A 20,644-nucleotide genomic window follows, 5' to 3' on the forward strand; every position below is an offset into this window, starting at 1 on the left:
CTGTACGTGTGACCACACACACACACAAACACACACACAGAATCCCACCACTCATTGTTTCCTATATTCAATATATAGCCAATAGGGACTTCCCTGGTGGCGCAGTGGTTAAGAATCCGCCTGCCAATGAAGGGGACATGGGTTCAATCCCTGGTCCAGGAAGATTCCACATGCCGCAGAGCAACAAAGCCCGTGTACCACAACTACTAAGCCTGTGCTCTAGAGCCTGCGAGCCACAGCTACTGAGCCCACATGCCACAACTACTGAAGCCAGTGCGCCTAGAGCTGGTGCTCTGTAACAAGAGAAGCCACCGCAATGAGAAACCCACACTGTAGTGAAGAGAAGCCCCCGTTCGCCACAACTAGAGAAAGCCTGCGCTCAGTAATGAAGATCCGACCCAGCCAATTAATTAATTAATTTTTAAAAAATGGATATTATAATACATACGTATAGTCAATACTCCTTTAGATTTGCACAGTCATGTTCTCTTACATGGCCCATCATCATTCCCTACATCTCCAAGCTTCCATCTGAGATGATCTTCCTTTTGTCTAAAGAGCACTGCTTAGCGCTACTTCCCTGCAAGTGTGCTAGCGATAAATTTTATTAGCTTTTGTTTGACTGAAAAGGTGTTTTCATTTCACCTTTATTTTTGAAAGACATTTTCACTTGGTGGAGAATTCCAGGTAGGCAGTTATTTTCTTGCAGCTCTTTGAAAATATCATTTTGCTGTTTTTTTGTCTTCCATTGTTTTCGTTGAAAAGCCGGCTGTCCGTTTTATTCTTACTTATTTGAAGGTAACATATCTTTTTATCCCGATTTTTTTTAGAATAAACAAATCCCTTGGTTGTCAGAAGTTTTACTAAGCTGTGCCTAAGTGTGGTTTTCTTTGTTTTTATCCTACTGGGGGTCCATCATGCTTCTTGGACTTGTAGCTTTTTATCAGAAAAAAGGTTGGCCGTTATCTTTCAAAATTTGCTTTTCCTCCATTCTCTGTCTCCTCTCCTTCTGATTCTTCAATTAATGTATGTTAGACATTTTTAAAATTTCCCAGACATTTCTTACCCTCTTCTCTGTGTTTTCATGCTTCAATGCAGATAGTTTCTTCTGATCTCTGATGCTTTAGTTCCCTGATTCTTGCTTCAGTTGTGTGCTACGTGCTGGTAAAACCATTCATTAAGTTCTTAATTTCACTTTTTGCATTTTTTAGTTCCAGAATTTTGATTTGGTAAGTTGAAGTATAGCTTCCATGTCTTTACCAAAATTCTTGACCTTATCTCATGATTATCTGAACATATTAAACGTAATTATTTTAAAGGTTGTGTCCAATACTGCTATTTTCAGAATCACTATCAGTTTCTTTTTTCTGTTATTTCTCTTGGTTTTCTCCTTGTATGCTTGGCTATTTTTGATTGAATACCAGAGGGTATGTGAAAACTGTAAAAAGAATTTGAGATTCTGGATGTATGCATCTGGTAGGGTGATAGGCTAGAGGCATTAGCAACCCCAGCTTGCCACAAATCAGTTGGTGATTGAAGTGATTTAAAGATCTGATCTATCTATGATTCATTCTTGCTCTTATGGTGCCTGTGGTGACTAGTGACCCTTCTACTTGGCAGGAGTTCAACTCCAATTCCTCCTCCTCAGCCCCATGAATCTGTTAAAAGCTCTCATAAGCATCACAGATACTCAACCATCATTCTGGAATTAGGAGATACCTGTAGAGGAAAAGTTGCCCCAGATGCAGAGCTTACCTCTTTGGGTTTCACTCCTTTCCCAGATTGTGGTCCTATAAGTCCTCCCTACCTAGGTAACTATCTGATATCTTTAAACAGATGCCTTTTCTAACTATTTCATTCTAAAAGCAGAACTCTCTCTCTCTCCATCTCCCTCCCTCTCTCTCTCTCTGTTTATATATATATATATAAATGTATTTACGGCAAAGGATCCTCATTTTCCATTTGTTCTCCATTCAAAACACATTTATTAAGTGTGTACTGGGAGGTCATCACTGTTAGAAGCCCAGCCATTGGCAGTGAATGAAACAGGTAAAACCCTTGCTGTCGTGTAGTTGCATCTTGGGGAGGGAGGTCCTGGAGGCAGGCTGAGCATAAGCAGGAAGAGTATGCCATCTGCTAGGTGGTGACCAGAGCTCTGGGGAAACATCAAGCAGAGAGGGAGGATAGGATACCCGGGGTGGGGAAAGCTGCAGTTTCACACGGGGTGGTCACTGAGGCCTCATGGTGGTGGTGCACAGAGGGAATGGGGTGGAGACCATTTAGGGCCTTACAGGCCAGGACGTGTTTTATTTGCTTCTCAAATCTATTTATTTAACTTTAAAAAAAAATGAGTCCATTGAAATATAAGTAATGAATAATCACTGCACAGGAAAAACAGGGAAAGAGAAAAGTCTTAGAAAGAGTGCAGGAATGCCTGAAGTATAGTGTGCCCTGATGCACATTACCTCCCTGGTTCCTCTAAGCCCAGCAATTTAGGAAATGTGTAGTCAGGTACACCTGGCTCCCACCTGGGCCCAGATACATCTGAACTGTGAGACCTTGGCAAGCTACCCCCTGAGGCTCCATCTCCTCACATGCAAATGCAGCTAGAGCTCTGAGTCCAAGAGAGTGGTGCTATTAAAGGGAAACACACACACATGGACACGGAGACATACAGAGATATACACACACAGACATACATACAGACACAGATACACACAGATGTAGACACACACAGTCACAGATACACACAGAGACACACACACAGACACACACACAGATATAGACACACACAGACAAACACACAGACACACACAAACACAGACATAGACACACATAGACATACACACATCTATTCAGTACTTGAATATTGTTAGGTATCATTATCTCTATATATGAGGAAACAGAGTGCAACAGAGGTGTTTCTCAGTCCACTGGGCTAGTAAATAGGAAGGCTAGGACTAGAATCCACTTCTTCTGAGCACCTTACCCTCTCTTTGTCGTGTTAAAATCTGATTCAAATCATAATAATAAATTAATAATATTATTAGTGTGTTAGTTTCCTATTGCTGCCATAGCAAATTGCCACAAACATAGTGACTTACATTTATTATCAGATAGTTCTGTGGGGCATGAGTCCGACATGGGACTCACTGGGCTAAAATCAAGATGTTGGCAGGGCTGTCGTCCTTCTGGAGGCTCCAGGGGAGTGTCCGTTTTCTTGCCTTTTCCAGCTTCTAGGGGCACCTACACTCCTGGCTCATGGCCCCTTCCATCCTCACGGCCAGCAACTGCATCACTCCAGCCTCTGCTTTCATCATCTTACCTCCTTTCTCTGACTCTGGCTCCCCTCCTCCCTCTTTCACTTACAAGGACCCCTGTGATTTACACTGGACCTGCCTGGTGAATTCAGGATAACTTCCCCATCTCAAGGACCTGAATTTAATCACATCTGCAAAGTCCCTTTTGCCACGTAAGCTAACATATTCACAGGTTCTGGGGAATAGGCTGTGAACACCTTTGGGAGCGGTAGGAAGAATAATGATAAATAATAAATGATTTGCTTGTCAGAGTGGTCCACACCCTTGCTGGAAACCTGTGGCAGGAGGTAACTGGGTAAGTCCACGGCACATGATATGCATGGGCTGACCCCACCAGACAGGAGGGCCAGTGTTTCTGTCCTATGCCTTTATTTCTCAGTCTCCTATAATGTGGTGGTGTTTAATGAGTAAATGATAGAGCTACATGTGGCATGTGAGGTCTGGAAGCCTCAAGAGGACATTCGTGGTAGTGGCTCTAAGGGAAGAATGAAAAGGAGCCAGAGCAGATTTTTAGAGTTGGTGGAAACCTCAGCTACCAGAGTTCATTCTCCTTATTTTCTAGATTACATTGCTGAGGCCCAGAGAAGGGAAATGATGGTGCCAAGGTCACCTGGCAAGTCAGTGCTAGAGCCAGAACTTGAAGTCGAGTCCTTGACCCTGATTTCATATCCATGCCTTGTGATTCTCTAAACGCTGCTGCTTGAACTCGGCCACCAGAGAGCACTTAATGCAGCAGACGTGAACTTGTCACTGGAGCGTTCTTCACGTAGCAGACGTGGGCTTGTCCACTGCAGAGGTACTAATGCAGCAGCCACGGGCTTGCACACCTAGGAGTATGGGCAGCCCTGGGAAAGCCGTGGCAGGAAGTTGTCCAACACAATCACCCACAAACACAAAACACCTCTGCACTCTTTTATCTTGACTTTACAATCAGCATGGGTTCGGCCTCCAATGCCATGCTTCATCATGTTTGTTTCAATGTAAAAATAATGTGTTTATTTTTGCTCCAAGCCTTTTGGAAATAGGACACTTCAGGCAGGTGTCTGATGTTTTCTGCGATGGTTCTAGATATTTCCCCCTAGAACCCGGTTTGAGCAGCACACCACCTGAAAATCCTTATTTGGCTTTAAATTATTTATTTCAAGCAAGGAAGCAATTCATCTCATGACCAGCAATTTTCTTTTCTTTCTGACCAACCGCCTCATCTTAAATGCCCTCACATTCCCATCTCTGCTCTGAGAGGGTTTGGTGAGAATAAATGACACAAAAACTTCCATGTCTTGGCCCAACTCCAAGAGGCCACATTACAGAAGTCAAAAGGAGTGTGTTTTTTCGCCACTCCTTAATTTTACTTTTTTTCTCTTTCTTTTTGAAAAGCTCATAGGCCAAGGGGTCTAAAATACGTTTGTCTTCAATATACAGTTTTGTAAAAATGGCATCTCTCTTTGAATCTAGCTTATTTTTAATGAAGGAAATTCAGAGAGCAACCAGTTGTGTGCAACTTGTAACTGTCACCTCCTCCAGAATAGCTAAACAGGCAAAGCGGCAGGAAAGAGGCTAAACGGATAAAACACAAAACTGCTAGAAAGAGAGACTTCAATAGCCTCCATTAGGAGAGGACTTTCAGATGCTCCCATGTCACCACCCTTTCTCCTGAGCAGGCAGGGTCTTCCAAACCATACCTGGTCCAAATTCTGGATTTGCATCTTGTTGACTGAGAATAAAAATGATAATAACAAAATAATGGCAATGATACTATTATTGGTGTTAGGGGAAGGTAATGAGGGCCTGGAATGTACTTGCTTTGCACACACCGCACACCAGGTAAGCTTTACATTCCCTAACAAGGCAGGCTTAGGAGTATGCCTCTTTACCAGATGAGAGAAAGAGGCTAAGACAGGGAGGCAGACTGCTGCTGTGTAGCCTCCACTTTGTCCATGCTTCCTGAGTCCACATCCTTGGGTGGTTTGACCCCACTGACCCTGACTTTGCACCTGGCTGTGGGACTCACCTTGGCCAGTGGGATTCAAGCAAATGTGTCCAAGCAGGCTTGACAAGCGCTTGCACACTGGGACTTGCTGCTCATTGGAACCCCGAAAACTCCATGGAAGAGGCTGGGCCTCCCGATCTGGGGGTGAGAGCCTGCAGGAAACAGAGATGAGCTGGCCCTCGGGATCCCGAGACCAGCCCACCTCCTGGCAAAGAAACACGTGCATGAGAACGTCCAAGGTCATCCAGCCCCTGACTGAAGTGCAGCCAACCTCACCCATGGAAGAGAGCCCAGCAGAGTCCAGCAGGGCTGTCCCAGATCAGAACTGCCCCACCAGCCCTCAAAACTGTAAGCCCAGCAAATAATTATTGCCTTAAGCCATTATGTTTTTGTTTTGTTTTCTTTTTTAACGCAGCAAAACCTAACTGATACGGACAAAGTGATGAAATTAACCTCGTATGAGGACCCAGGCCATCTTAATTTATAGCCCTCACCCTTAACCACTTTACTGTCTCACGTCTCTGAGCCTTCAGGCCCTCATATGGAAGATGACAACAACATAGCCTTTTATCGAAGTACAGTTGACTTATAATATTATATTAGTTTCAGGTGTATAACATAGTGATTCCATATTTTTGTACACTACAAAATGATCACTAAGTCTATTTATGATCTGTCATCATACAAAGTTATTGCAATAGCACTGACTATACCCTCTATGCTATACACTCCATCCCATGACTTATTTATTTTATAACTGGAAGTTTGTGCCTCTTAATCTCTGTCACCTCTTTTGCCCAACCGCCCACCCCCACCCCCTCTGGCAGCCACCCATTTTTTCTGTATCTGTGAGTCTGTTTCTGTTTTGTTATGTTTGTTCATTTGTTTTGTTGGCTAGGTTCCACATATAAGTGAATATAAAACATACAGTATTTGTCTTTTTCTGTCTTCCAATTCACTTAACATAATACCCTCTGGCTCACAGGCCATAAAAATGGTCTACAGGCCAAATTTATCCCAAGGGATGTAGTTGACCAAATGCGGTTGTTTTCTAACATAAGCATCAAAATCCATACCTTTTCCTCTAACTGCATCCAGCAAAGTTTGATATGCTGTATTTTCATTATTATTTCATTAAAAATACTTCTAATTTCCCTTATAACTTCTTCTTTGACTCATGTAATATTTAGAGGCGTGTTTTTATTATTTTTCAAATTTAAGTGTATTCTTAGCTATTGTTTGTGATTTCCAATTTAATTATGTTGTGGTTGGAGACTATTTGTATATGATTTCAATCATTTCAAGCTTATTGAGGCTTGTTTTACACCCAGCTTTTGGTCCATCATGGTAAATAAATCACAGCCGTTGAAAAAAAATATAACATCCTTTCCGCGTTAGTAGGAGATCAGAGGTGATGAAGTTCATGAACATGATTGTTCAGTTCGAAAATTCTACATGAACACCAGCCAATATTCTCTCCAGTTAACGTTCTTTCCATAGGCTTCTCCCTTCTACTTGAATAGTGAGACTTTGAGGTTTTACAAAATCCTGGATTTTTTCCTGCCAGCAAAGCAATGACGGTAAGTGAAGTCTCTTCCTCCCTGACTTCCTATCCAGCCTCTCACTCTGCTGCTCTCCTCTCCCTTGTCATTCACATTACTCATAACGCCCGGTGCCCTCAGCTTCTAAGAGATGGACAAGGAAGGGAACTAGCCCTTACTGAGTTCATAGAGGGTTCCAGCAGCATTAGACAGTGTATGTGTACACACACACACACACACACACACACACACACACACACACACACATCTTCGTGTCAGCCTTTTAACAGCCCTTCAAAGTAGCTATTGTTATCTTCATTTTACAGATGGGGGAACAGGATCAGAATCTTTCAGTAACTTATCAAAAGTCAGTAATTGGCAAATAGCAGAGTTGGGATCCGTTCCCAGGGGTTTCTAATCCTAAAGCTTGCAATCTTTCCACAAAGGTCTAAAAGTAACACTCTACAGATTTGTGTATTTAGAAAGAAAACAGGGTTGGCTTATTGGTTTCAACAATATATTTTGAGTCTCCTACTCTCACACCCAAAGGCCAAAATCAGACCACGTCTCGCTGCCTCCACTGCCACCATCCTGTCCTATACACAGCTATCACCCCTGGACAGCTGGCCCCCTACCTTTCTCCTGCCCTCCTCCCCGCCCCATACAGAAGCAAGAAGAATCTTATTAAAACATAAACCAGCTCAAATCATATTCCTCTCAACCCTCCCTCCCCGCTTCCCGCCACACTCAGCACACATCGCAGTGCTCACCACGACCTAGAAGGTCCTGTGGGATCGGACTGGCCCCTCTGCAACTCTTCTGCATCCTCTCTCCCCCAGCTCACCAAGCTCCACCACACTGGCCTCCTGACTCTTCCTTGAACTTGCCAAGCATGCTTCCGCTTTAGGGCCACTGCCCTCTTCTCTCCACCAGGAACACAATTCCCCCAATATTCATTTGTTTCTTGCCCTTAGTTCACTCTGGTGTCTGTTCATTTTTTTTCCTCCTCCGAGCAGCCTTCCCTGCGTCCTATTTAAAATAACCCTTGCTATCTTCTTGTGCTGCTTCATTTTCTTCCTAGGGCTTACCATTATTCCTTATACATCTGATTACGTATCTGTCCACCCACCAGAACATAAGCTCCAGCTGTAGGGACGGGGGGGTCCTGTTCACCACTGTGTCCCCAACGTGGAAGAATGCCAGGCACAGCATGTGCTCTGTAAATTCTTGGTGAATAAATGAAAGAATGAATGAGTCAGAGGCCCAGACAGGAAACACAACCCTCATAAAAACTCCCTGGAAATCACAGACAACTTGGAATATGAATTTTATGGTGAAGGTGACAAATAGAACATAGGATGTGCCGAAGACCATCCCAGTCTCTGAAGTTGGTTTGGGGGTGTCCCAGTCCACGCATCTCCATTCGAGGAGCATCGTGGGTGGGGTGTCCATCCCCTGCGACTGCCCCACTTTACGCAGGGTTCTTGCGTTATCCGTCTCTGCCAATTTCAATGTCAGTAGGGACCCAGTCATGTGACAGCCACAAATATCCCCCACATTTTGAAAACCCCTCAGGAATGTGTTACGGCCCCCGCCCCTGCTGTGGTGAAGGCTCACCTCCATCCACACCCATGATGAAGCGGCCCAAGATGAGCATTTCAAAGGATCCTGCCTGGGGAGAACAGGCCATCAGCAACGTGGCAGAAATCGCAAACCCATTGTTGACCAGCAAAGTGTATTTCCTGGAAGAAAAGGAGAGGTTTGATGAGGCTTCCACGGGTCTATCCATCCTAGGAGCAGGGTCCAGATCCCACCCACCCCCACTGCCACCTTTGGCCATATAACCCTGAGCAAAGCACTTCCTTCTTCTGGGTTCACCACCATGGTTGATTAGGTCACCTCCAAAGGCACTGTCAGCCCTGACATTCTGTGAATATCTCTGTTGCAGTATTTTACTTCATCGGTTCTAAAACGTTCATTTAACATTACAAAGTCAAAATGTATCTTGCAATCCATGAGTCAGAGGTCAGGCAGGAAAATGCAAACCACTCTAGTTAGTTTAACAGAGAGAATTCAACATAGGGAATTGGTTAAGCAAGTATCAGAGGATTGAGATGTCAAAAGGGGGACCTCTGAAGAAGGGGTGCTGTCCTGTGGTGCTGACACCTTGGGGGCTTGGAAGGGAGCCCCTGAGATCTGGCTTAAACCTTCAGAGGCGGACTCTGTCCCACTGGTACCATTCCACCATGAGTCTAGTTCTGGGGAGTAGATGAAGTTGCAGGAACTGGAATCAACTGCCAGGGTCACTGCTGGGGCTGGCAGGAAATTCAGGCAAACCAATGGGAACAAGTCCCTTGTCCCTCTTCCTCTAGTGTCCCTGTAACAAAGGGCAGGTGAGGCTTGCAGGTCTCAGCCCTTGTATCACAGAGCAGGGCACAGAAGGGCACATCTGGAGCTGGGAGCAATGCTTGTTAATCAGCACTGCTACAGCGTCCTATGACTTCAGTTGGCAGAGTTTTTCTGTCTTCTTTCCTCCCTCCCTCCCCTCTTCCTTCCTTCCTTCCTTCCTTCCTTCCTTCCTTCCTTCCTTCCTTCCCTCCCTCCCCCCTCTCTCTTTCTTTCTTTTCTTTCTTTCTTCCTTTCTTTCTTCCCTTCTTCCTTCCTTCCTTCCTTCCTTCCTTCCTTCCTTCCTTCCTTTCTCTCTTTCTTTTTCTCTTTCTTTCTTTCTTTCTTTCTTTCTTTCTTTCTTTCTTTCTTTCTTTCTTTCTTTCTTCTCTCCCTCCCTTCTTTCTTTCTTTCTTTCTTTCTTTCTTTCTTTCTTTCTTTCTTTCTTTCTTTCTTTCTTTTCTTTCTCTCTCTCTTTCTCTTTCTCTCTTTCTTTCTTTCTTTCTTCTCCTCAGTTCATGTAACAAGGCTTCTTATACCTAATGGCACCTTTGATTTGATACACTATAGCATGAAGCATGAGGCTGAGCTAATCCTTTCAAACAAGGTCAGCCAAATTCCTTTGGCAAGACTTACTATTCATTGCTCCATGTCAGGGCTAATGCCACTGTTTTATATGAATATATAACATATTCCCCAAGACCTCATGGTGGAGAAGCATAACTTGTTTGGAGGCCTGGGTACCTGGATTCCTGCACCAGTTCTCTCTTTTATGACCAAGGGACTTTGTACTTCATTGCTCTGTGCTTTCCTTTCCTCACTTGCAAAATGATCTTAACAGCTCACACTTATTAAACTTTTGCTATATGACAGACCCCATTCTAAACATTTTATATGAATAGCTCATTTACCGCACAAAAGGACCTTATGAGGTAGGTACTATTCTTATCTCTGCTCTATAGATGAGTTAACCAGGACACAGATAAATTAGTGACTTGTTTTAGGTCATACAAATAATGAACCAAGTAGCTGGGGGAACATCTTAGCCTCTCACAGAACACTTTTTCCCTAAAGACTTAACAGAACCAAATTGTTTTAGAAATGATAAGCAGCTAGGGCTTGAAAGGGGATTTCATTATTACTTTTAGGAGTTAGAGCTCTTAATTCCCAGGCCAAAGTTCTTTCTACTTGTTCTGACTTATCTTAAGCTGTTCATTAAATTTTTTTCCCTTTCCTATGACTTCTTGGAGAACCCCAAACTTAATGACTTTTGCAGCTTAATTATGATGGTATAAAGACTGCTCATTGCAACTTCTTCTATAACAGCAAATGATTGAAACAACCCAAGTGTCCATTAATGATGGGCTATTTAAATAAATCTTGATACCTATATAAAGTGGCATATTATGCAGACATTAAAACAGAGCTAGCTTTCTATATTCTGATGTGGAAAGATCTTAAAGATATATTGTTAAGTACAAAGAATAAGATACAGAACTTTATGCAGAGCATGTAACAATTTATGTGATAAAGTAAGTGTGTGTGTGTGTGTGTGTGTGTGTGTGTGTAGAGCTAGGCACAAATCTTGGAAAAGATACACAAAAAGCTGATAACACTGATTGTCTCCAAGGAGGAGACAGAAGACAGAAACAAAAACGCAACTTTCGACTTTATATTTCATTAGTCCTTTTGAAAGTTGTCACATTAATGTATTAATTATTAAAAAATAAATATGATTTCACATTAATCTTTCAAAAGATTAATTTAATTGGACCTTATGATGGAGACTTAAAACAAAAATTCCATTCTAGAGTAACCTCCCTTATTCTGATTCAATAGAGATGAACCTGAAGGCACAAATTTCTGTTATTGGTGGAAGCTCAAAGCAGGATGCGAACACCCTGTACCCCATGGCTCTGCCCTGTGATCAGGGCCCTTCTTCTCTGTCCTCTGAGGAACAGATGTGTCAGCCTTGAGAGGAAAGTGGGGCAATGGTTGGAGGGAGTGGCAGGAAGACCTGGACCCTCTTCACAGAAGCTTTCACTTGGGTTCCACGCATCATGTATTGAGGGAGTGCTAGACACTGGGTCTACTCCAGGTCTATCCCCATCCTCTCCGTCATGGGCTTTAGAGCCTCATGAGTGAGGGACACAGACAGCAAATAAATCACACAAGTCAATTAGTGACCATTTGTGACTTCTATATGATATAGAAACTATGATACCGTATAACTCAGAACTGTGTCCACCAATTCCCTGTTTGTACTCAGCTCCCTTCTTTCTCTGCCCTGCTCCGTTTCAGGGGGAACTACATTTCCCAGGCTCCCTTGCTTCTGGCTTCCTGTGAGGATTGGCCAATGAGAGGCCTGATGTCCGTCTTGCATGTGGGGAAGGAGAGAAGCAGGGTATTTACCCCTCTCTGTGCATCTCCTCTGCCCCAGCCATCTCTCTGTAGTCCCAGCAACCTGCTCAGTCATGTGTGGCCCTGGTTTTTAAACCCAGTAATGCTGCTTCTCCCTTTTGGACCTTCCATCTCCCGGGTGGTAGCAGCTTGTCTGTAGAAAAAATGACTTCTCGCAACATGCCAAAATATCCTCCCTGCAGTTCCATCTCTGGGTCCCAGTTCCGCCCCTTGAGGCCACATAGGACAAGGCTCTGTTGCTGTAGAGGCTAGTGCAAGGTAAGTTTGTGAAGGGATTGTTGAGGGAGGAGTGGCAGGAGGGGGATGCTGTGGCCAGATTTGGAGGGTTCTTGGATGTTGGATAAAACAATATGTTCTATAACCCATCGGCAGTGAGAAATAAAGGGCTTGACTGGGAATCATATTTCAATTCTTATCCCCAGATACTTTGTCCACTGCCCTACTTCAGTTAAACTGGACACTTGATACTAGGATGATATTAATGATATCTGTAAAAATAATGCTAGCACTACTTAGTGGTTCTCCAGCCTGATTACTCATCAGATTTACCAATAGCACATACAAATATGAGATTCTTGGGTCCACCTCTAGAGAATTTTAATCCTTAGTGCAGACTCAATGTGACACCTTTAGTAGAGCACTAAGAAAGAACATGGCTTTCATGTAAATTATTTCATCTCATTTCATCTTTAACACCTGTAGTTGTCAGTTCACAACATCAATTCACAGAGGAGGAGGTGAGGACTACTTCATCCCCCACCACCACATTCACCCACCTGCCTGCATTGGATGAAGCAGCCCCAGGGATGTAAGGTGTATCAGTGTCCTTGCGCATCCCTACCCCAGTAAAGGACTTGTTCCTTCTCTACTCAATCATTCCCGTGTAAACACATCTAAATATTTTCTCTCTTGGTCCTCATCCCTCTGCTCCTTGTCTTGGCTCCCTTTTAGAGTGAAACTCCTTCATGAATGTTGTCTGCTCACCTGCTAGTCTTTCCTCACCCCCACTCTGATTAGATCATTTCTACTGCTCCACGGAGACTGACTTTGGGAAGGTCATCAACAACATCCACCTTGACAAACACAACTGCCAATTCTCTGGCTTCCCCTGGTACAACTTCTCAGCAGCATTTGACATGGTTGACAATACCCTCTTTCTTGAAACACAGTCTTCTCTAGTCATCTGGGATCCTACCCTCTCCCATTTTTCTCCCCACCAGCCTCACCTTCTCAGTCTCTAGGCTGGTTTGTCCTCACCTCCATGAGCCTTGAAACTTGGGGTGCCTAGAGTGCCAGCTGATCTCTCTCAGTCTCACCTCTCTCTACGCTCCCTCCCTGGGTGATCCCATCCAGGTCATCACTCTAACTGATGACAATTCCCAACTGTATCTCTGGATACAGACTCCCCTCTCAACTCTAGACTTACATATCTAACTGCCTCCTGTACAATTCCACTTGCATATTTAATAGGCATCTCAAACCAAGCATATTTAAAATAGAAGTCTTGAATTCCCAGCTTCCCTGGTGGCACAGTGGTTAAGAATCTGCCTGCCAATTCAGGGGGCACGGGTTCAAGCCCTGGTGCAAGAAGATCCCACATGCTGCAGAGCAACTAAGCCTGTGCACCACAACTATCGAGTCCACATGCCACAACTACTGAAGCCGGTGTGCCTAGAGCCTGTGTTCCACAAGAGAAGCCACTGCAATGAGAAGCCCGCACACTGCCATGAAGAATAGCCCCCGCTCGCCACAACTAGAGAAAGCTTGCACGTAGCAACAAAGACTCAAAGCAGCCAATAAATAAATAAATTAATAAACTAATTAATTAATATATTTTAAAAAAAGAAGTCTTGAATTCCCACTACTAAATCTCCCCCACCAAAAATGCATTTCAAACCCCTCTTTCCACAATCTTTTTCATCTGAGTAAATAAAGCCGCTATCTTCCTAGTGGCTTAGGCAACTATCTGGGAATACTACTCACATCTTTTATTTTCTTCATGTCTCATATACAATCCATCACTGAGTCCTATCCCTGCTACTTCCAACATATATCCCAAATCAAACCTCTTCTCCCATTTCCAGCTCCACGGTATAGCAGTGGTGCAGACCACCACCATCTTACACTCATACACCTGCAATAGGCTTACACACACTCTTGCCCTGCTGGAGTTCATGGTGGCGAGCAGCCAGAGTTATCCTCTCATAGCACACGCTGACGTACTTTTTCTTACTTAAAACCTTCTACTGGATTCCCACTGCACTTGGAATAAACTCCTCACCAGGGCCTATGAAGCCCTGTGTGAGATGGCTTCTGCCACATCATCTCAGATGCTCGCCTTCACGCTCACCAGCCCTCGAGCGTGCCAGGCTGCTTCCTGACTCATGGCCCTCATCTTCAGTGCCACGCTATTCATTGCATGAGTCTTATCTCACCAAAGTCTCAACTCAGATGCCACCTCCTGACACTCTTTGATGCGGCTGCCTCCATCTGCACACCCTGTTCTATTTTCTTCACAGCCCCAACACTATAGGAAGTTATCCTCCATATTTTTTTGTTTCATGCTAGTTGTCCATCTTCTCTACTAGAATGCGAGGGCTATGGGGGCAGAGACTTTCTCTTGCCACTGTAGCCCCAGCAACTGCACCAGTTCCTGCCATATGCAGGTGCCCCGTATATATTTGTTGCAGACATGAAGGAATGAATCTAGAAGCCAAGTCATGTGGACTCTGACTTGCTCCACGTGGCCCAGCTCTGATCTCTCCTGAGTCTCACTTTAGCTTCTGCGTCTATGGGCTGGAGAGCTGCTGCTCACCTGAATCCACCTCCAATAATATTCCTGCTTGGACAGCCCAGCCACATACTAATTGAACAACTTTGAGCAGGTTTGTTACTCTCTCTCAGCCTCGATTTACTCCCCCTGTAAAATGGATATAATAACGTCTATCTTATAAGGCTTCTATGAGAATGACTTAGGTAAAGTGATTTGGGTGGTACCTGGAACATATTTGGAGCCTCAATGAATTTAAAAAGAAATAAAAAAAAAAAACCCATGGTGATAGCTAACATTCACAGAGTCCTTACGATGTGCAGGCACTGTTTTAAGTGCTTTATACTCACTGAAGACCCTGTAAGTTAAGTAATCTTGTTACCCCATTTCCCACATGAAGAAACAGATCTAGAAGTTAAGTACTTGGCCAAAGTCACATGCTATTAAATGGGAGATTTGGCATTCTAGGAGCCAAGATACTAAAGCTGCTCGCGATGGTGTCTGCCCCATTTATTCACAGCCATGCATTTTTTTTTTAGAATAATACAAATTTATTATCTTATAGTTATTAGTATGTACAACTATATAAAGTTTCATTTATATACATTGGTTTCACTAGGTTAAATTCAAGGTGTCATTTTCTCTGGAGGCCCTAAGAGAAAGTCCATTTCTTTGCCTTTTCCAGCTTCTAGAGCTGCATTTCTTTCATTCCACACAGCCATTTTTCAACAATCGATTATTCATTAAACTGGCATTCATTCACTCAACACATGTCCGAGGGTGGCCTGGGTGCCGAGCACCATTCTCATGAATGGTGACAATGATGGACTTGGCCATGAACATGGCCAAGTCCTTGCTTTCCCACTCTTCTCAATAAACAAGCAAAAATAAAACACATGTAACGTATCAGATGGTGATAAACGCTGTAGAGAAAAAAGAAAGCAGGGAAGGGAGTGTAATCTTACACAGAGTGGCCAGGGAGGGCCTCGCTGAGAAGGTAACACCTGAGCACAGACTTGAAGACAGTGTGTGAGTTGAAGAAAGAGCAGATGTGAGCCACATGGACACCGGGGAGCCGCAATCCTGCCAGAGAAGAGCCAGCCGTGGGCTATTTCAGGAACATTGGTGAGGCCAGCGTGGCTGGAAGCATTGAAGAACCAGAGAGCAAGCAGTAGAAGGCGAAGGTGGAGGGCAGTGGTAGGCAGCTCGTGAGGGGTTTGTGTGCCACCAAGAGAACGGGTTTCTACCCTGAGTGAGGTGGGCAGCCACTGGAAGATTCCAAGGAGAGAAGCGGCATGGCCTGACCACTTAGCCTGCTGTGTCAACCCTGGGCTGTAGAGATGCGTGTGAGAACAGAGAGACCAGCTGGGAGTATTGCATTTGATCAGGCAAGTGCTGACAGGGATTTGGACCAGGATGGGGGCCGTGAAGGGAGTGGGCAGTGGCCAGATCTTGGTGTGTTTTGAAAACTGAGCTGATGGAACTTGTTGATTGTGATATTTTGATTTATAATAACAAAAATATATACAGTCTTCATCCCTGATTTCCAGCTCACAGTTTCCAAAACCGGAGGAAATTCTCAAGTGATGAGAGCAATGAAGGCATCTTTTGTTGTAATATTTAGTCTCTTGTCCTCAGTTCCTGACATTGTTTCAGAGCCATAAAGATGAAATAGATGTCTTGTTATTCATAACAAGCCCCTTTTCACCACAACTGGGTTTATGTCAATGGGGTGACTTTAGAAAAGGAACTAAGGGTGGGGGATTGTTGCCAGTGGAGCCAGCCATGTGATTAGAAGGTTGAAACTTTCGATCCCATCCCCAACCTCCAGAGAGAGGAGAGGGGCTAGGATTGAGTTCAGTCACCAATGGCCAATGCTTTGAGCAAGGGTGCCCATGAAATAAAGCTTCCATGAAAACCCAAAAGGACAGGGTTTGGAGAGCATCCAGGTTGATGAACCCGTATAGATTTGGGGAGAGTGGCGCCCTCAGAGAGCGCATGGAAGCTCCGTGCCCTTTCCCTGTACCTGGCCCTGTGCATCTTTTCTGCCTGTTCCTGAATTATACCTTTCCCTAATAAACCAGTGATCTTACTAAGGAAAATGTTTCTCTGGGTTCTGTGAGCTGCTCTAGCAAATTAATCAAACTGGAAGAGAGGGGTCATTGGAACCTCTGACTTACAGCCATTTGGTCAGAGGCATAGTTGACAACCTGGACTTGCAATTAGCAACTGAAGTTGGGGGGGGGGGGCAGTCTTGTGAGACTAAACCCTTAACCTGAAACCCAAGGCAGAGAGTTGTTGGAACCTCCAATCTATCGCCAGCTGATCAGAAGCACAGGTGACAACCTGGGCTTGTGACTGGCGTCTGAACTGGGGGAGGGGGCAGTCTTGTAGGCCTGAGCCCTCAATTTTGTAATCTGCAGCCATCTCTAGGTAGATAGTGTCAGAACAGAGCTGAAGTATAGGACACCCAGCTGGTGTCCAGAGAATTGCTTGATGGTGTGGGGGAACCCCGCCCTCCGCCACGCATGTTGGAAATTGGTGTTCAGAAGCCAAAATACTGACGAATTGGAGAGAGATGTAGAGGAAGAGAGGAGCCAAGGATGTCTCCTAGGGCTTTGGCCTGAGCTCTTGCACTGGATGGGATGGTAGATTTTGTGCTATGCAGGGGTTGTTAAAAATCACATTCAAGTCTGACTTGAAACATTTGCAAATCGGGCTGCACACCCTCTAAGCAAGTTCATCATATTAATATATTCCTTCGCAAAATAACCCCCAGCATGACAGTGTCCCAGTGAGGACAGAAACCTTATTTGCAGATAATTAACAAAGCTGACTCACTAGGGTTCCGAGATGGCGATTTTAATCATCGTGTTTCCATATTTTTCCTGGGGATGAACATGCAACAGAATGAGGAGGCCTAGCACCATGCCGTTTCTGAGAGCAGAACTCCGCACCGACTGGGAACCCCACCACAGACACCTGATTCACTGTCTTGAGCTTCTCCACTGGTGCAGCATCTCCCCAGTGCAACCCAGATCATCAGCCCTTGGCAGAAGAGATCAAATTCAAGGAAGAGCGATAGGATAATGAGAAGATTGAAGGCTACGTCCTTGAGAAACGGCCAAAGGGACTGGGGACATTTAGCCTAGACACGAGAAGGCTCAGGGAAAGGGTGAGAGCTGCCTTCCACAATGTCACGCTTTAACTTGAAGCAGAGGACCAGGATCAAGTGATGGAAGATACAGGGAGGACTATTTTGGTTTGGATTTGGAAAGTTGGAAAGTTCTTTTCATTAAGTCCTAGTGAAAAGAGGGAAACGCTGGAGATACCGGCTCCTACCACTTAACCTTCCAACGATTCTTTAGCCTGACCAAGCCTGTAAGCCAAGATGGTATCTAGCTTCTACCATCTGTCACCCTCCTCATGTCTGTCCATTCCTTCTTACCCAGTTTGAATTCCAAGGTCCATCATTTTAAACATTCACACACCCTCGACTCCATGACCCAGTGACCCACCCCCCTCATTCTCTGTGTCTGACAAAAGCCCATCTCTGTTTAGATCTCAGCCCCCCTTACACATGTGTACAAAGGTCATCTTGGCTGGAAAAAAACACAGAGTTATGTTGACTGGTCTCACTTGAAATTCATGACCACCCATCTCAACTGGCCTTTAGGGCCCCCTAGCAAGCATTCTAGAGTTTTTCCTGGTTTGTTCAGTCTCCTGGTCTCCTAGGGGACTCTTTCTACATGTTCTCTCTCTTTTAATCCCCTTGTCCTGTTTCTCAGCTGATGACCTTTCTTTCTATTCCACCAAGAATCAATCCAAAGAGACCCTCCGCACGTTCATTCCACACGAGTGGACCTACCTGCATCTGCGCCCACATACTCTGCCTTCCCTCCTGTTGCTACGGGTGGACTGTCCCCACTCATACCTGAAACCGATCCCTCCAGTTACCTACTAGTTCCCACCCCGCTGACCTGCTCAAGGATATTGCCTCAGTGAGTTTCACCCCTTGCTCCTGACTACCCATTTCCCCCTCTCTGCTGGAACATCTCATTGATGTGCTGTTGTACCTCCCATCCTAAACACAAAAAATGGTCCTGATCTTCCTCCATCTACCACGCCATTGTCTCTGCTCCACTTTAGAGTAAAACTCCTCAAAAAGAGTGGTCCACGCTCACTGTCTCCAGTTCTTCTTGTCTCTTTCTCTCTTAAACTCACTCCCATGATTGTGTCCCCCTTTATGCCCTTGAAACAGCTCTTGTTGAGGCATCCAGCCACCTCCATGTTGCTCAATCCACCGCCCAGAGCTCAGGCTGGTCTTCATTCCTCGCCATGGAGGACATGGCTGGTCACCACCTCCGCTGGCTCACTGTCTAGATCTCATCCAATGGTGGGACTGCTCCTACCTTGTTGGGTGATCCTTTACATCTTCCCAACCGTCTGAATATTGGAGGGCTCCCAGGCTCAGCCCTTGAGCCTATTCTCTTGGCGTCTATATACTTCCTATGGAATCTCATCTTATCTCCTGGCTTTAAGTGCCACCAGTGTAGTGATGACATCCAGATTTACATCTGAGCTCTGAGGTCTCCTGAGCGCTAGATTCACAAATCTCACTGTGTCCTTGGCATCTCTACTGGCAGGGCTAACAGACAATTCAAATTGAATACCTAAAACTGAGTTTCTGGTATCATCCCCCTTCCTTTCCCCTAACCCTATTCCTCTCAAGGGCTTCCTCACCTCAAAAAGCAATACAATCCTCGCTCTTTGCGGTTGTTCAGGCCAAAAATGTTAACATTATATTTTATTTCTCTCTCTCTCACTTCCCACATAATCCATGAGCAAGGCTTGTTTTCTTTACTTTCAAACTATGTCCAGAATTTGAACGATTCTTTCTGTCTCTCACTGTGTCTCATGACAAACCTGGTGCAAACCAAGTCACCTCACCTGGCTTATTGAAGAATGCTCCTAAGCAGCCTCCCTGGATCCCTTGATAACAGCAAGAATTTCAAAATGTGGTCAGATCAGTTCTTAACATAAAATACTCCAGTAACTTCCTATCTTACTCTGAGTCAAAGCCAAAGTCCCAACCTCGGAATCCAACCCCAGGGACCTCTCCAGCTTCACTTTCTACTCACGGACTCACTCCAGCCACACTGACCTCCTGTCTTATCTTCAAAGAAGACGAGTCCGTTTCTCCCCCAGGACTTTTGCACTTGCTGTTCCCTCTGCCCAGAGAGCTGTTACCCCAGGGGCCTTGTCAACTCTGTTCACTGCCAAGTGCTTGGCACAGAGCAAGTACTCCCTAAATGTTTGTTGAGAAAAATCAGTGCATGAGTGAATAAAAAGTATGCAAGCAGAAGGATGGCCACTTTGGGGAGTTACAGCAGAAGAAATGCAGGCATCAAGCATTCTTCCATCTTTCCATCCATCCAACAAATGTTTATTGCTGTGTACAAGCTTCAGTGCCATGTGCTGGGGCGCATATATAGACATGGATCTTACATCAAGGAGCTCCCATTTCAGGAGAAGATACAGAAATGTAATGAAATTATTACAATTATTATAACACAATGCTAAGTTACAAACAGAGGGAAACACTAAATCCTATGTGCGCTCAGAGGAGGCCAGAATTTGGTTTGGAGAGATGTGTGGTGGGCAGTGGCAGGGGGCTGGAATAAAGATATGTTATAACTTTTAACTGTCATATCCCAGCTCATGCGTCTATAATACCACGTGGACTATGTCCATAAGACCAACTGGTGATGCACAAGCCACTTGTACCAGAGAAGCTCCATGTTTTGGGTTTGCTGACTCCCTTTGTTTGAGACTTTGGAACTCTGGCTTCCTGAGGCCCTCTGGTCTTGTCCACCATGTCCAGGCCTATTACAAACTCCAAGGCAGCTTCCTTCTCCCAGAGTTCTGGCTATTCTCATTATGGTAAGCAAGTCTTCCAAGGCTGAGTGCATCAGGAGCTGAGATTCAGGTGTCCTGGCTGCTCTCTCTCTACCCATTTGATCTCTGTTCCCATGCCTCAGCTCTGTGCGTGTTGGCTGCTGAAGGCTCGTTCGTGGTTGACCCTTCTCCAGAAGACTGAGCTTGGCTCAGAGATGGGTAGCCCTGTACCAAGGTAGCCTAAAGGCAATGACTGAATAGTGGTGGGAGGTGGACGCATTCCTCTGCCTCAGATGGCCTAGCTCTGTGATGGGAGTCA

At 44.8% G+C, this 20,644-nt stretch overlaps 1 protein-coding gene across 1 annotated transcript in view; it reads right to left on the reverse strand.

Annotated features, from left to right (window-relative positions):
• Nucleotides 1–20,644, reverse strand: part of SLC2A9 (solute carrier family 2 member 9) — a 265,853-nt gene that overhangs the window by 168,639 nt on the left and 76,570 nt on the right. Inside the window, exon 5 of the mRNA XM_057706684.1 lies at nt 8,469–8,593. Within this exon, the coding sequence (XP_057562667.1) occupies nt 8,469–8,593 (125 nt within the window). The remainder of the gene's footprint in view (nt 1–8,468; nt 8,594–20,644) is intronic.

The sequence above is a fragment of the Hippopotamus amphibius genome, chromosome 13 (assembly GCF_030028045.1).
Source record: "Hippopotamus amphibius kiboko isolate mHipAmp2 chromosome 13, mHipAmp2.hap2, whole genome shotgun sequence".
Classification (NCBI taxonomy): Eukaryota; Metazoa; Chordata; class Mammalia; order Artiodactyla; family Hippopotamidae; genus Hippopotamus; species Hippopotamus amphibius.